Raw genomic sequence first — 15340 nt, 5'->3', positions numbered from 1 at the left:
GTTCCTGTCAAATTACTGCTCCCTTGACTTCCAATTTCCAGTTCTCTACTTCAAGAGTGTACTTCAAGTCATGTTGTGTGTAACATAGGGTTGCTAGGATGTACCGCATACTGCTGAAAACACTATGAGATCATCGAAACCCGGGCCACAGTGCATTCAAATAAAAAAGATGAGACAATTGAAATGATGCTTTATTTTTCGGTTCTTCTTAAATCCAAAGAAAAACTGTTTTTGCAACATATTTGACTTCCATAATGTGACCTAGTGTAACAGAGAGTGATTCAATGAGAAAAATTTAGGGCCGACTTGTTTTTATCTATGTGGATTTGATCAGATCTTAAAAGGGCTCTATATTACAAGTGGTTGGAGGGTATGGGGTTAAAAAGTAAGAGGGATTAGTAATGTCAACCAAAAAGTAGTCTCAGATATATTATTATTATTATTATTCATATTATTTATTTGATTTATTTATTTATTTAAAAAAAATTAAGTTCTTATTTATTTATCACTGTAAATATATGTAGCTTTTTAAAAAATTAAGTTCTTTATTTATTGCTTTAATAATATTTTGCTTTTTAAAATTAAATTATGTATTTATTTATTGCTATAATTATATTGTTCTTTTTTAAGATTATATATATATAAATTATTAATTATTTTTATATTTATATTATTGTTAAATTTGATTATTTATTTATTTATTATTATTATTATTATTATTTTGCTGTACAGGGTGTTTGGGTAACATGGAAATAAAACAAAACACAAAATACAATAATTTAAAAATAAGAACAGATGTCTCAAATACTATGGGAAACAAAATCTTGAGATGTAATTTTAAAATGGAAATAGAGGATTCTAAAAATAATCAAAATCAAAATAAAAGTGTGAGTTTGATAGCTATGGCAAATTGTTATTGAAAAATTATGGTTGTGACATTTGGAATGGTTTGCCTTTAAGGGACATTGTAGATTAAATGATAAATTAAAATTATAGTACAGATTATTAAATGACATGTTAATTTATAATCGAATAGGAAATTGCAACGTTAATTGCAGATGACAAATAGTACTGAGTTATTTTGTATAAATATATAATATATATATAATAAAGTGACTAATATGTCTCATTTTCATAGAAAATGCAAGTACAAATGGCACCTTGCTATACCAGCATTGATGGCTCCTGGTTAAACTGGATTATGGTGGTTAGTGAAAAAAACACAAGCAATAGTGCACCGTTTAGTGAATTGACCCAGTGCGTGTGCTGTCTGTCTGTCTGCGATGCACTTGACCAGTCGTGCACTTTGGCTCTCACCTGACCTCTGTTAATCTCATAGCTTTAGCACATGCTGCTACTGTAACTACATCTGCAGGAAATGCAGCATAGACTACAGGCAGCTCCTATAGGAATGAAATCACCCCAAACCAGATGATTTATTGGGCCTGACAAAGCACGGCTGTCCCGCCAATTGATCAGTCAAAGCTACTGATTCTAATTAATGCTGCTGTGTGGTCAGAGGCACGGCTCACATGATGCAGAGAGGCATGAGAGGGGGTTGGGGCAATGTGATCAAGGGTCTAATACTGGAACATGATGCTCATTTTAACCCCTCTGACGGTTCGTCAACATATTTTCTTTCATTTCCTTTTTTTGCAGCAGCATATGTTTGAATTATTGTGGATATTTCTGTTATAGCTTCCCTGTTCCCCATGACGTTCCCCATGATGTTCAACATCCCGAACCAAAGGCATAGTAGCATAAGGTGGTTTTTGGCACATTGGTTTATGGTAGCTGATTGTTGTTGGTCCGAGGTGGTTTACCAGCCCAACTCAGCTTGACCAAAATGGTCAAACAGGTCGACCACAGCCCCACCATATGGTAGTCCAGCTGACCATCTGGACCAACTTGGACCAGTTAAAGACCATAAATGATACCATTTAAACCAGCCGAAGGTTGTTTTTAGTCAGATTGAAGTCCTCTATAATAGTCAGCATTGTGCCAGTGCTGTCAGTTGTGCTTAAGTTGTACTAAATATACCTAAATACTCATTTGAGTCTATGGTACTGTATTTTCGCCCGTTTGATTGTCCGCCAAATCTCTTAGAAAAGCAATTGCACACCTCTCTAAAATGTCTGTACCATAGACAATGTGCAGAAGTTGAATGTTTTGGGTTAGAACAAATGTCAAACACCAAATATGAACAACACTAATTCTGATGCATTTTGCAGCATAGATTTTCCTGTTCTTCGGTAAATGGATTGGATACAGCTACTGAGATTCCTCAAATGGGCACTAACATACTAGAAGGCTGAATGGATGAGCACATATGAATCATAACACCACCAGTATTGTTGTTCCCTGATAAGCCATTCCATTATGCTGAAGAGTAACCCCAAAATGACCAGAGATGCTATTAAGGGCTGACGTCAATCTCATTAAGGAAAATGGATTCTCCCAATTTAGGGAATGCAAATGGTTCCTGGCATGCCATTTGGGATTTGACGTATTGTCTGAGTGTTCATGGGACCCGGGAGACAATAGCAGCCTGTTTTGTCTGGCCGTAGGTTGTGGTGCAGAAGTCAATTTTCTGGACTCTGCCCTCGACCCCTGAAGGCACTTTTCCTTAAGTACTGTCTCTCACAGACACTGTTAGGGAAATTGCTTTTCACTTTTAACCAGCCAGGCATAAAGTGAGCCGGTCACTCCGTCCAAAAGTCCTTTTATTCATATCACTTGTGGAGAGATAAGCCTTTTTGGTTTTGATAGTAATGTGGGTGTTTGAAGGAGCACAGAAATCATTCAGAGATCAAAAGGCATTTCGTTTTTAACCTCTCGCCTCTCTGAGCGTGTTTTCCTTTTTCTCCCCTGCATCCCCTCCTACATTGAGAACGAATTTTATCATTAGGTCATGCCTAATTTTGTATTCAATTTATATCACATTATCCTCTGTCCTTGGACGACTTTTGTAGTGAGGCAACATGGACAGGAAATGAGATCAAGATAAAGGCTGCCTTGTCCCTCTGTCCACACCGGGCCTACTAATTTTGGACTCCTGAGACCCAGCAAACTAATTGTATTTGATTGTGAATGCCCTACGAATGAGACAGAATGTGGTGTATAGGCTACACTGGGGTTCAGATGGGGAGATCTCTAATGAACAACTGAACATGTCTGTGCATTTTTTGAAATGTAATAAAATCTTAAATGATTATAAATCTAAACAATAAATATGTAATATTTATTATATATATATATATTATACATTTATTAAATACAAAATCTCCCAAATTTAAGTTAAGAAATAAAATGCTTTTTGAATGTGGTCTTATGTGGTATAAAACATATGTCCTATGTTTTAGTCTTGGACAAGGTTTCATTAAGGTTTCAATATTATTTAATATTCACATTTCTGCTCATTCTGTATGACTGGATGTGTTTTTGCTTATTGTCTGCATATTAGCATTGTTACCAAAAACGGTGCTTTAGTGTTATGATTGAAATACTGAAGAGTATTTAACATTTACCTGTATGGCTATTTGAATAAATAATAAATTAAAATATTAATGACGTTTAAACGTTAGAATATACTACCTACTCCACGCTTCTAACCAAAAGTATAGATATAAAAGGTTTCATTTTTCCCCCCTTCTTTTAAAGTCAGCATGAAATAAAAAAATCCCCTATTTTCTAAATGCATGTTTTTATGCTTTGCATTTTTGATGTTGAGGGTTTCAATCAAAATGTCATAATTCAATATAACGGTGAAAAATATTGGTGACATACACAGGACTTATTTATTCCACTTAAACCCCACCCTTTTCTTACAAGATCTGCCTTTATCCAATCAAAAGTCAATGAATATAACCAAGTCCCTCCCCACCCTACCTTTTTTGATAATCTATTTCACACAGTTTTACGTCACAAAATGGAAGAAAAGATATGTTGTGACTTCCATTTTATCGCGGCTTTAAAAACCACCTGTTTTTTGTTTTTTTTCGCGTTTTTTTTTTAAATGGAAGGGAATAAACCCACAGGGCCCAAGTTATGCTAGGTTCAGACTACACTATGTTTTCGTATGTTAAGATAGTCACTGTGTCAGATTATACGATTTTGACTCCTAAATTCATGTCGTGTCGTGGATAAGAAACATGTCAGACTACACATTGCTTCCTGACCAGTCATCGTTTGCCGTCTTTAACGATGTGAGTAATGTCATCGAGAAGGCGGAACTAGCGGCTGATTTCTGGAAACAAAAGTGTAAAAAAACAATGGTTGTACTAGCTAAATGCTAATCCCAGTACTCACTGGGTTGCTGAAGCGCCTCCGCTAACATTCGCCAGCATTTATCTTTTTTCATTCTGTCATGGTAGTCCCTCGAGTAACCATCATAAAGGTAGGAGTATTGTTGCCATTGCCATAGCTCCACGAATCTTTCCTCAGTCTATTGCATAATTTCACCTAGCAGCACCAATACCATCATGTTTGAAAGCTGTGTTGGTCAACATCACAGATGTGATGAAACTCGTTATGAAGGACGTAAAAAAACATTCTGTCATGACAATGTGAAGCGTCGCTGACTGACTGACACACTATACGAGATGAAATGGTTGATTATTGCGTCTCGACGGCCGTTGTCATTTATGAATCACCACGACACTCTACGTCAAGCGGATTGTGCCAAAATCGGGCTGATATCGTGTAGTGTGAACCCGGCATTATTTGGTCAAGCCGATGCATAACAGAAGGCCTATTACTCATCCTAATTCTATCTTTGAGCAATCATAGATCCTTGATGGGTTGGGTTCCCTATACCTTGTCATTCTATTTGCCATTAGCTTCAAGATAATCAAACACAACACAGCCGTGTGCCATTCCTTTCTCTAAAATGCCTTTACCTCATTGCATTAGTCCGTATTACGTGACAGATGCAAACCATCTCAATCGGAGCACCTCATTCCCCTATCTCACTTTCCCCTCTCTCAGAGGAGGGTCACAGAGTGCTCTCCTTCACCAAATCAATACAGTAATGGCGGTTAGAGGACTCTGAGCTCCCGGTCATGGTTGAGCGCGTATACAGAGCACTCTGAAGCAACTAGAGGAGCGCTGCGCCATGTAGCCCTGGGAGCTTTGGGCTCCCGAGAAACAATGGGCTAATTGAAGACCTTCAGCAGACCCCTGACACTGTGGCCAGGCCTGGTCATGCTCTGTTGTTCAAAAGACAGGAAAAAAGAAAGACTATCTTCTGTCTTCTCTCTTTGTGCATCGCTTCCTGTGCCCCAGGCAGTGGTGTGACCTTATTTATGACACAAAATCACTCCTATCCTCTGTACCGAAATCTAAAGCTGTCTCAAACTTTAGACAAATTATGCTGCATTGTAAGACCTCATTTTGGCCAAATTGCCAGTGTGCATCTTTACAGATAATGCAATCCCAGAATGCACTGCAACATACTCAGTGGAACAAAATGGACGACAGAGACGAAGGAAATATCATTTAATAAACATAAGCATTAAGGTTAATTGGGACACTTTTTCCCCATTCATCTCAATTGCAAAAAGTGTCCCAATCAACCTGAATTCACCCTACTTGTAATATATCAATTCCTACAAAGTATCAATACATAGTTCAACCTAAAATTATGCAAATTAATGCAATATTTGTATGTGCTATGTATTTTATGTGCTTAGAGTATCACAATAACTATGCAACATGTAGACGTCAAACACTTGTAGTTCTATATTTTTGTGCTATATATTTTTGTAGTTATTAGAGTAACACGTTAGCTTTGCAACCTGCAAACAGAAACACTTTGAAAGTCAATATTTGCGTGTACTATGTAATTTCGTTCTTATTAGAGTATTACTTTAACTTAGCAACATGTGTACATCAATCTCTTTCAGTCTTTCATCATTTCAGTCTGTGTTATGTACAATATTTTTGTGCGTATTAGAGTATTATGTTAGCTTAGCAAGGATATTTTGTCATCCAGGATCAGAGTCTCATAGCTCCTCCCCTTTGGCTACATAAGGAAAGATGCAACATTTGAGTGCATGAACTCTCCACATTCCACACTTTGTTTTTCTTATTTACACTACAGAATGGCTCAGAATATTGTACAAGTACACAGATTGGGACACACTTTTGGTGTTCCATATTTTTCTGTGTTATGTATTTTTGTGCCTATTAGAGCCACATGCTAATGTCAAACTATATTGAGATTAACCATGTGTCACTCATGCACTTCAAGGAGTGAAATTTGCGTGACGAATGTTAGCCGAGTTAGAATGCTGCCTTTGTAATCTTAATTTTAAAACATAGAAGAATAGTTCAGTGTCTAATGTGCCCACCAATTCCCAGGATATATGGATAGAAGTTTTGCAGCAAGAATGCAGTTCAACAGTGCAAGTGCAGTAGACCTGCTCTTCCGCCCACTCTACCTCCTCACTCTGTCTCCCTTTCTTTGTCTGTATGTCTTTCTCTCTCCCCTCTTACTCTCTGCCCTTCTCAGGGGCAGATCGGAGTGGTAGTAGGAGGAGGGTCATATGCACTTCCTGGTTTTGGCTCACCGCCTGGTCTATTTTAAGTTCAGAGGCCTGAGATTTTTCTTTTTAGCGAACCCATACAGTACAAATCATGGATGTCACAGAGAAACAGCCCAAAGCAAAGGCCATGCTGTTCACATAGCGCTGCGATGACGTAGAAGAACAGATACTGATTAAGTGGCTTAACTTGCAGCTCATGATCATTTCTGTGGTCTTCTGTACGATGCTGTTCCTGCTCCTCGTGAAACCTGATGGAACATATTGAATACATACATGGATATTACTGCCCAAAACCCTCAATAGACTTCTTTTCCTGACTTCATTGATCAATGCGGGAAAATAAACGAAACGTGGCTTCTGTTATTGGACTTCATAGATCTGAAAAAGCAGCTGGTCAATAAATCAAATACTGTGAAAATCTCATGTTCAGATGATGAATGTCCTGCTGCTTTTGTGCATTTGGTTTCGCCCAAGGGTTGTGAGGTGACTTACAGTAAAGTGTCCTAAAATGAAAGCAAAACTGGTTGTTCAAATTCCTAAAGGTTTGTTTTTCTTGTTCCTTCTTATAGAGGAGAGATCATCCACCACCCACATTTCCCGCTCCTTGGCTAATGATCTGGGTGGCTCTCTGGCTCCACTGATTGGTGAACGTAAAACGTCTGTGCCCGCCCACTCCAGCCAGCCAATGCTGTTCACATTCGACATACCTGTACGCCACTCCCATAGTCCTCTGTCTAACAGTGCTCCTCAGGACTACCTCTTCCTCCATCAATGCATGAGCCGCAAAAGTGAGAGTGCACGGTAAGAGCCATGATGTCTGGGGATGTGCTCATGTTACACCCCTTATAGCTTACAGAACAAAAAAAAATAAGATATTGTGTTCAGTACTGGAAGTACCTTGGCATAATCTGTATTAGTATTTATTATAAAAAAAATATGATTGTATTAAAATTAAAATGCTTATTAATTAATTAAAAAAAAAATATATATATATAGCAAAATCAAGTGGTGCAACCAACAAAGATTTCAACATCAATAAGTCTCTTAAAATATCAGTTCTTTTTTAGGACAGGCATAGTTAGTTCAGATTGTAAAATGTCATGTGGTGTGACTCCCTTAGAACAGAATATACATAAATAAACAAGCGTGTTTGTTAAAAAAATACTTTTTACCTTCAAAAATATATTTAAAATTAAAATAATAATCATGAGGATGATGATGCACATCAGTCACCTGTGAGATGCTCGTCAGGTTCACTCAAGCATCTCAGAAGAATGATCTGACCCTTCCACTCACACACATATTCATCCATGCAGAGTGCAAATCATCCTTCATATAAAGAGCTGTCATGTACTGATGTATGATTTCTAGAGAACCCTGCATAAATCAGAAATGTCATGAAAATTATGCAGGATATTGATAAACCATTATGACAGAAAATAGTTGATGTCTCTGGTGGTGGGCATATAACAGAAAGAATACAATGTTTGTTAAATGCCTCTATCTCACAAAAACTGTCAGTAAATTACATAAAATGTAAAAAAAATTGTATATGCAAAATCGCAATGTTAATGTATTTGGTCTTTGCGGACTAGATCTGCTATACGCTTGCTGCTGCTGTTATTACTGCTGCTGTAGAGCAAGTATGGACTAGCTGCTGGTAATAGATCACACTGCTGTGAGATGTAAGATATGCCGCTGCTGCATAAATAGACATACATGAATCCCATAGCAGATCTAGGCAGGTGGAGCTGGGGGAGGTGGAAGGTTTCAGAGGAACTACAGCAAACAATGAACCAGACTATTTAAATGTTGAGCAAGCAATCTCATTGGCTGCAGGATTTGCAGAGGCCAATCAGCTTGTGCCATGCAGTAATTATGAGATTGCATGTAAAGGACCTATCAGCCTGCGCCCTCGAGAGTTTCATGGCTGAACTATATGAAGACTTCCGATGCAAAAGCCTCGAAGTGAAATCTGAAATTTTCTTCTAGAGTGATCATTTTTATCAAGCTTGTATGTTTATGTTCAGTTATTTCGCTTTAATGGCAATGAAAATTACCTATTAATTGTCATTAAAGTGAAATTACTGAACTTAAATATACGAGCTTGATAAAAATCCTCATTTTAGAAGGAAATTTCAGATGGCACTTAGAGGCTTTTGCATCTTAAGTCTTCACATATATATATATATATATTAGGGCTGTCAAACGATTAATCGCGATTAATCGCATCCAAAATAAAAGTTTGTGTTTACATAATATATGTGTGTGTGTGTGTGGAGTATAATTATTTTCTATATATAAATACACACATATTTAAGAAAAATTTGTTATTTATATATAAAATATTTATATATAATATAAATATATATACACAGTATATACATGCAAATATTTCTTAAATATATACATGCATGTGTGTGTATTTATATATAGAAAATAATTATACTCCACACACACACATATATTATGTAAACACAAACTTTTATTTTGGATGCGATTAATCGCGATTAATCGTTTGACAGCCCTAATATATATATATATATATATATATATATATATATATATAAAAGAATATATATATTTTTTTTTTTTCTGCATTATAGTAATTTCTCACATTATGAAATTATATACCGGTAATTATGCTTAATTGCCATAAAAAATAATATTACAAGAAAAAACATTTAGCTTTGGGGTAAAATATGACCTGCATTTAAAACCAGTACAGACATACCAGTCTATACTGGTTTTAACTCTGTAACTGGGATTTAAGATGGTTTTACAGTGATATTAATGTTATTGGGTCATAAGCAAAATCGTTTTCAACCTTAAACAAACACCTATGAGACCTTCTTACAAATACGGTGACGTATTGTAGTGTTTGCAGAAGGATTCACTTACAGGATGTGCTCATCAGTCATTTCACCCTGATTCTCTTCCTTTGATTATAATCCCAGTAAATGAATAATGCCAAATGAAACAGTTGTGCTGTAATCCCTCTCACTAATCAAACCATGTTTACTATACCTATCATTCACAAACTAAGTCTCTTCACACAAATATTTGACCTATTCCATAAGTTCAAAACCTGTAGAAAGTAAACAAACATTGTTCTATTCCATGTGTACTAGCCATGCCAGTTTTACTGGGGGAATGTCCATGATGTTCTTCACTACCCAATACAGAGTGTCATAAACACTCTCCATCATTTACAGACTGACCGTTCAATAGATTCACAAAAAAAAAAAACCTCTGTTTGAGCTAGGCAGAGCACATCTGTTATATGAGAGACTGAGAATCACTGCCTCCAGTGGTTGAATCTTAACATTACACACATACTTTTATGTATTCTTTACTTATATCTGTATACAGTTTACAAATGTGCTGCATGGGATACCCTTATGGCTTTTCAAAATATGCAGCATACACAGCACATTGCATGCAATACTGTATAATGCAATGTGCTCAACTTGAACTTCCATTTGTAATGTGATGAATAAAGTGCATGTACATATAGCAAAAAAAAAAAAAAAATCCCTTAAAGATAATAACTGGATGTCATGCTTAAAGCAGCATAATGAAGTCATGTGACCTCAAAGCAAACAGACTTTTAAACTAATTTTTTTTATTCATTTAATTAATGAGATTTTGAAACGTGTAATATTGGGGTTGATATTAGAAGATTCAACCTATGGTCATTTCATTGTCTTAAATATACAGTAGTGGCCAAAATAGATGTCCGGAGGGGATATTTGTTTTTAATGACCCTACAAGTTCGATTAAACCATCAAAAAATGAGAAAAATACCTTAAATTTAATATATTTTTTTATGTGAGGGAAGAACAAAACACTAAACTTGGTTAAATGCAAACTACACACTGTAAAAAAACAACAACAAAACAAAAACAAAGTTGCAGCCTTAAATTTTTAAGCACAGTCAACTTGGATGTTTAAGTCATTCCAACTTACATTACATTAAACTGACTTAAAAAATGAGTTGAATCTTGTATAATAAAAGTTGCTTAACTTGTTTTGATGAGTTGAAGCAATGTAAAAGCATTAATAACTTATTGATCATATAATTTTGAGTACAGGTTGTAAAAAATGCATAGTAAAACAAAAAGCTCACAGGAAAAAGCATACATTGACTACAACATAATCAGTTATATATATGTTGTTGGTTCTCTCTTGCAGTTCATAATGTCTTTGTATGACAGCCTGGTCATAAACTATGTCCACACAGTTTGGCATGTTTCATTGGCATGTTATCAGTAATAAAACAATTGACTCCAAGCACAATTATGCAATATGCTTATGCAATATTTTTAATAATATTTGATTAAAGGATGAAGATGTCAAACTTTCTATCACTTTTGGCCATTACTGTAGTTTGCCTTGTCAACATTTGAATGATTAATTAGCGTTATTTAATAGTTTGGCTATTATAGATTACATTATTCATTTGTTTGAGCTGTGAAGAAGTTATGGATGTGAGAAAAATAATGTTTGACTGTATAAATATGTTCTCATAAATAACTAACGGAGGGCTTTTTGGTCCCGTAGGAGTGCGAGTTTCTCGCAGGCCTCGCGCAGCAGTCTTCTGGTGGGCAGTGACTCTGCGGTTCAGAGACTCTCTCATGGTTTCTCTCACTGTCTGAACGGGATGGGCGCCCAGCTTCACGGTTTCTACAGTTTACCCAAACCCGGCAAGCATCAGCAGGCCCCCTTGCGGACTGACTTGCGTGACGCTTGCTATGTCCTACCCAGGGGTTACAGCTCCGAAGGGCCATCAGAGCTTGAATCTGAAGACGTCTACACTTATAAGACCCCCAATAACACTCTAGCAGCCCCTCAAACCAATGAGCAGCGGGCCCTCGACAATTATGATTCACCCAGCAACCCTGGCTCTGTGTACCAGATCCCCCGCACGTTTGATAAGAACCACAACGCCCTGATGCCGTCCAGTGCTGACTCCACAAACGCACCTCCTCCCAGACCTCCCAAACCCAGCCAGGGCTCAGAGTCACGGTGGGGCGTCCCGCTGTGTGTGGGGGCTCAGAACGGAGAGGTCTCCACGGTGTCCGTCATCCCGAGGAGGAACACACTGCCGGCGGTGGAGAACATCAAGCTTCACAGGGGTACTACAGTTTTATTAAATCTGTATATTTTATAGTCGTGTCTCCTCTCATCTCACCTTTCTTCTTGCTTCGTCTAGTATCTCCTGTCATTTTGTCTGTTTGTTTTAATCTGGTATTATTTTGTCTCCTCTCATCTCTATTTTCCTATTCTCATCTTGTCTCTTCTCCTATTGTCTGTCCTGTCGGTTTCTCTCTCATCTACTGTAATTTTGTCTTTTGTTTATTTTAGTTTTGTCTCTTTTCTCATCTCCTTTCATTTTGTCTAGTATCCTTTCGTTTTGTCTGTTTCTTTTTTGTCTTGTCTCTTCTTGTTTGTTCTCTTCATTTTCGTTTCTTTCTCACCTGTCCTCTCATTTTGTGTCTGAGACAAGAGAAGATTGGTGAGACAAAACAAGAGACGAAAAGTGACATGAAGAGAACAAACGAGAAGAGACGAGACTAAAAGAAACAGACAAAACAAAGAGATACTAGACAAAATGAGACAAAAAGAGACAAGATTAAAATAAACAAAAGACAAAATGAGAGATGAAAGCGAGAGGAAAGGAGAGACAATGGGAGAAAAGACAAGACAAAAAGAGAAAAATAGAGATGAGAGACTAAATGAAGCAATAAGAGACAAGATTAAAACAGACAAGATAAGACGAAAGCAGAAAAGGAGAGATTAGACAAGACTAGGTTGAGACAAGAGAAGATTAAATCAAACAATCTAGTCTTGTTTCATTTTGTCTCCTCTCATCTGTTTTTCTGTTTCAATCTCATCTCGTCTTTTATTTCCTTGTCTCAACTTTCCTCTCATTTTGTCTCATCTCATCTCGTCTGTTTTGATCTTGTCTCATTGTTTCATTCTCATCTTGTTACTTTCATCTCTAATTTTCTCTTTTTGTCTTGTCTCTTCTCATCTCGTCTTTTCTCCCTTTGTCTCTCATTTCCTCTTGCTTTGTCCTTCCTCTCATCTTGTCTCATCGTCTCTCCTTTTCGTCTAATCACATCCTTTCTCTTTCTGTCATTTCTCTTGTCCTCTTCCTCTTGTTTTGTCCAGTATCTCTTTTTTAGTCTTGTCTTTTCTTTTCATCTCTTCTCATGTTGTCTCCTCTTGTCTTCTCATCTCTTCTTTCCTCTCGTTTTCTCTTGTCTCTCCTCTCATCTACTGTTTGTTAACCTCATCTCTTCTCATTCTCATCTCGTGTCATTTTGTCTCCTGTCCTTATTCTTGTCTTTGCTCTACTCTTTTCGGCTGTTTATTTTAACGTCTCGTCTCCTGTCTCTCTTCTTGACTTGTCCTCTTCTCAAATGCTCAATCAGCTTTATGAACTCATTACATAAAGGCTGTAGTCTCTACACTTTGCAGCTGGCCAATTTAATCTTTCAGTTCGATTAATATTGTTTTTACCTCTCCGCTAACTTTCATTCTTGTTCTTTTCTGAATGTGTACGCCTGATTTGAAACCAAGAGGCAATCTGGTCAGGGTTTATTCTGCTCTGCTAGGAGGCTAATGAAATTCAAGCCATGCAGGCAGCCCCAGAATGGCTTGTTCCGGCCTGATAAGCAGAAAAAAAAAAAAAAAACCAGCAGACACAATTCAGTGATTTCCTAGTGGTTTGCGCTCGGACTAGTGTGTCTGCAGGAACAGGAAGTGACCTTTTGACCATCCTCGCCTGATTCCCACACCTGCGCTTGGTAGCCATGCTCCCCCAGAAGCAAATCGGGAGGTAACACGACATATGAAGAAATGGCCACAAATAACGCATTTGTGTGAAATCAGAATTTAAGTAGGAATAAAAAGCTTGGTCTGATTTGAACAGAATGAACTGCTCAAGGGTTTTATGACCGTCCACCCCCCCTGAACTGCTGATCACATGGCAGACTTGTTTTTACATAGATTTTTTTTTTCTTTTCTTTCTCATACCCACTCCTGTGTTTCAGGATCTTCTTTTGAGACCAGCAGTCACCAGAGGCCAGTCTACTTCAACAACTCTGGTCAGTCAGTGGAGTCTGTAAATGATGGCTTCAGCTCTTACCTGGTAAAGCAGCTTTTATAACATTTCTACTTCTTAGGGTCATTCACAAGAAAGTAGTGCCATTTGAAGGGTCACTTAACCGCATTATTTGATAGATTTGAAATGTCCTTATTGTGCCTTATTTTCAAAAATTAGGAAATTTAACTTAAAATAATGCGATTAAGTTCAGTACTCTGTTAATTATATCCGTAGTAAGTCATAAAGACACAAATGGCACCATTTCCTGATAGTGACCTCATAACTCACAGAGTCACAAACTGACAATAACAAGTCTATTCAAACTACACAAGAACAAACGGTGTGTGTCACAGTGGTTTCCACCACTGATCTGGAAACTGTGTAAGCTGGATTGTTCTTCTTTCTTTTTTTTCAGAGAACTAAAGCCCCATTGACCCGCTCCGATAGTGCCGGCTCTGAGGATAACTATGTACCCATGAATCCCGGCTCGTCCTCCTCCCCTCTCAGTGCCGCCCTGGCAGACAGTCCTAAAAATAATTACATTCCCATGAGCCCAGGTCCTCACCATTTTGACTTCCCAGGATTCTCAGCAACGTTGCCGGCCAGGAAGGGCAGCACAGCATCACTATGTCTCCGACCCGGCCGACTCAGTGACGTCACACCGCCACCAATCAACCGCAACCTTAAACCTAACCGGACAGGTGGGCGGCACAAGCACAACTTACAATGTTTATTTTCAGTGTTCGGTTAAAACCTGTAAATCTACATTACAAGAATAGATTAATTAATTGCACAATTGTTATGGACAAATAGTTTCTACATAAAACAAAGGTGATTGTTTGTCTTGGTTTGCAGCAAAACCAACACCTCTTGACTTAAGGAACAATGGCATCATTGATGAACTTCCCTTCAAGAGCCCCGTCACCATGTCTTGGACAAGACCAATGTAAGTGTGTCTCTCTGTTTAGAACAACATTGCAGTACTATTATTAGGATTTGCAGTAATAAATTAAATCTTCAAGCAAACCCATGATATAATTATTAAAAACTTTATTTGTTGTTATACTACAGGCCTGTTGAATGCTTGAATCTGGTGGGTTGATAAACGTTCTAAGATGTGCAATTATTTTCAGGGAAACCTACGGCAAAAGTAGTTCCAGGCAGGTTTTTACCGCATTACAGTTCCATATCAATTCGCCAAATGATTTCAAAGGTCTTTACAGCCTACAACAGCAAAAGAAGCAAAACCCACTATGACACTGACCAAGAAAATAAATTTAGGAAACAATAGGAAAAAATGACAAATTATATCCATGTTTTTTGAGTGACAAAATTACGTTTTATTATGTACGGAAAACACATACTCTCTTTATCCCGCTCTCTTTCCTACTCAAACGCACACACATCCAGTACGGACACACACTCGCACAGAAACGTGTTGTCAGCGCTGCTCTGATGATTTTATCAGTAAAATAGTTTAACAACTTTGACTATAATGACATTTCTCACTAGCGAGGTAATAACTGCGCAGTTGTTGGAACAGATACGTTTACAGTTTCACTATTAGTAGAGATGCTGCTGCTGAACAGACTCAGGTAATTCACACACACTTAATCTCTCTCTCTCTATAACTGCATTAATAACTGCATTAGTCTGCAATCAGTGGCTCAAGCCTCCGTTA

At 37.5% G+C, this 15340-nt stretch overlaps 1 protein-coding gene across 1 annotated transcript in view; it reads left to right on the top strand.

The window, feature by feature from the left end:
• The window catches only part of gab2 (GRB2-associated binding protein 2), a 68381-nt gene that overhangs the window by 47717 nt on the left and 5324 nt on the right, over positions 1-15340 (top strand). Inside the window, exons 3-7 of the mRNA XM_079885381.1 lie at positions 7115-7346; positions 11109-11683; positions 13607-13704; positions 14075-14360; positions 14515-14605. Coding sequence (XP_079741507.1) covers positions 7115-7346; positions 11109-11683; positions 13607-13704; positions 14075-14360; positions 14515-14605 — 1282 coding nt within the window. The remainder of the gene's footprint in view (positions 1-7114; positions 7347-11108; positions 11684-13606; positions 13705-14074; positions 14361-14514; positions 14606-15340) is intronic.

This window comes from Squalius cephalus (assembly GCF_949319135.1).
Source record: "Squalius cephalus genome assembly, chromosome: 11".
Classification (NCBI taxonomy): Eukaryota; Metazoa; Chordata; class Actinopteri; order Cypriniformes; family Leuciscidae; genus Squalius; species Squalius cephalus.
The sequence above is the reverse complement of the archived record's forward strand: the minus strand, read 5'-3'. Positions and strand labels throughout refer to the sequence as shown.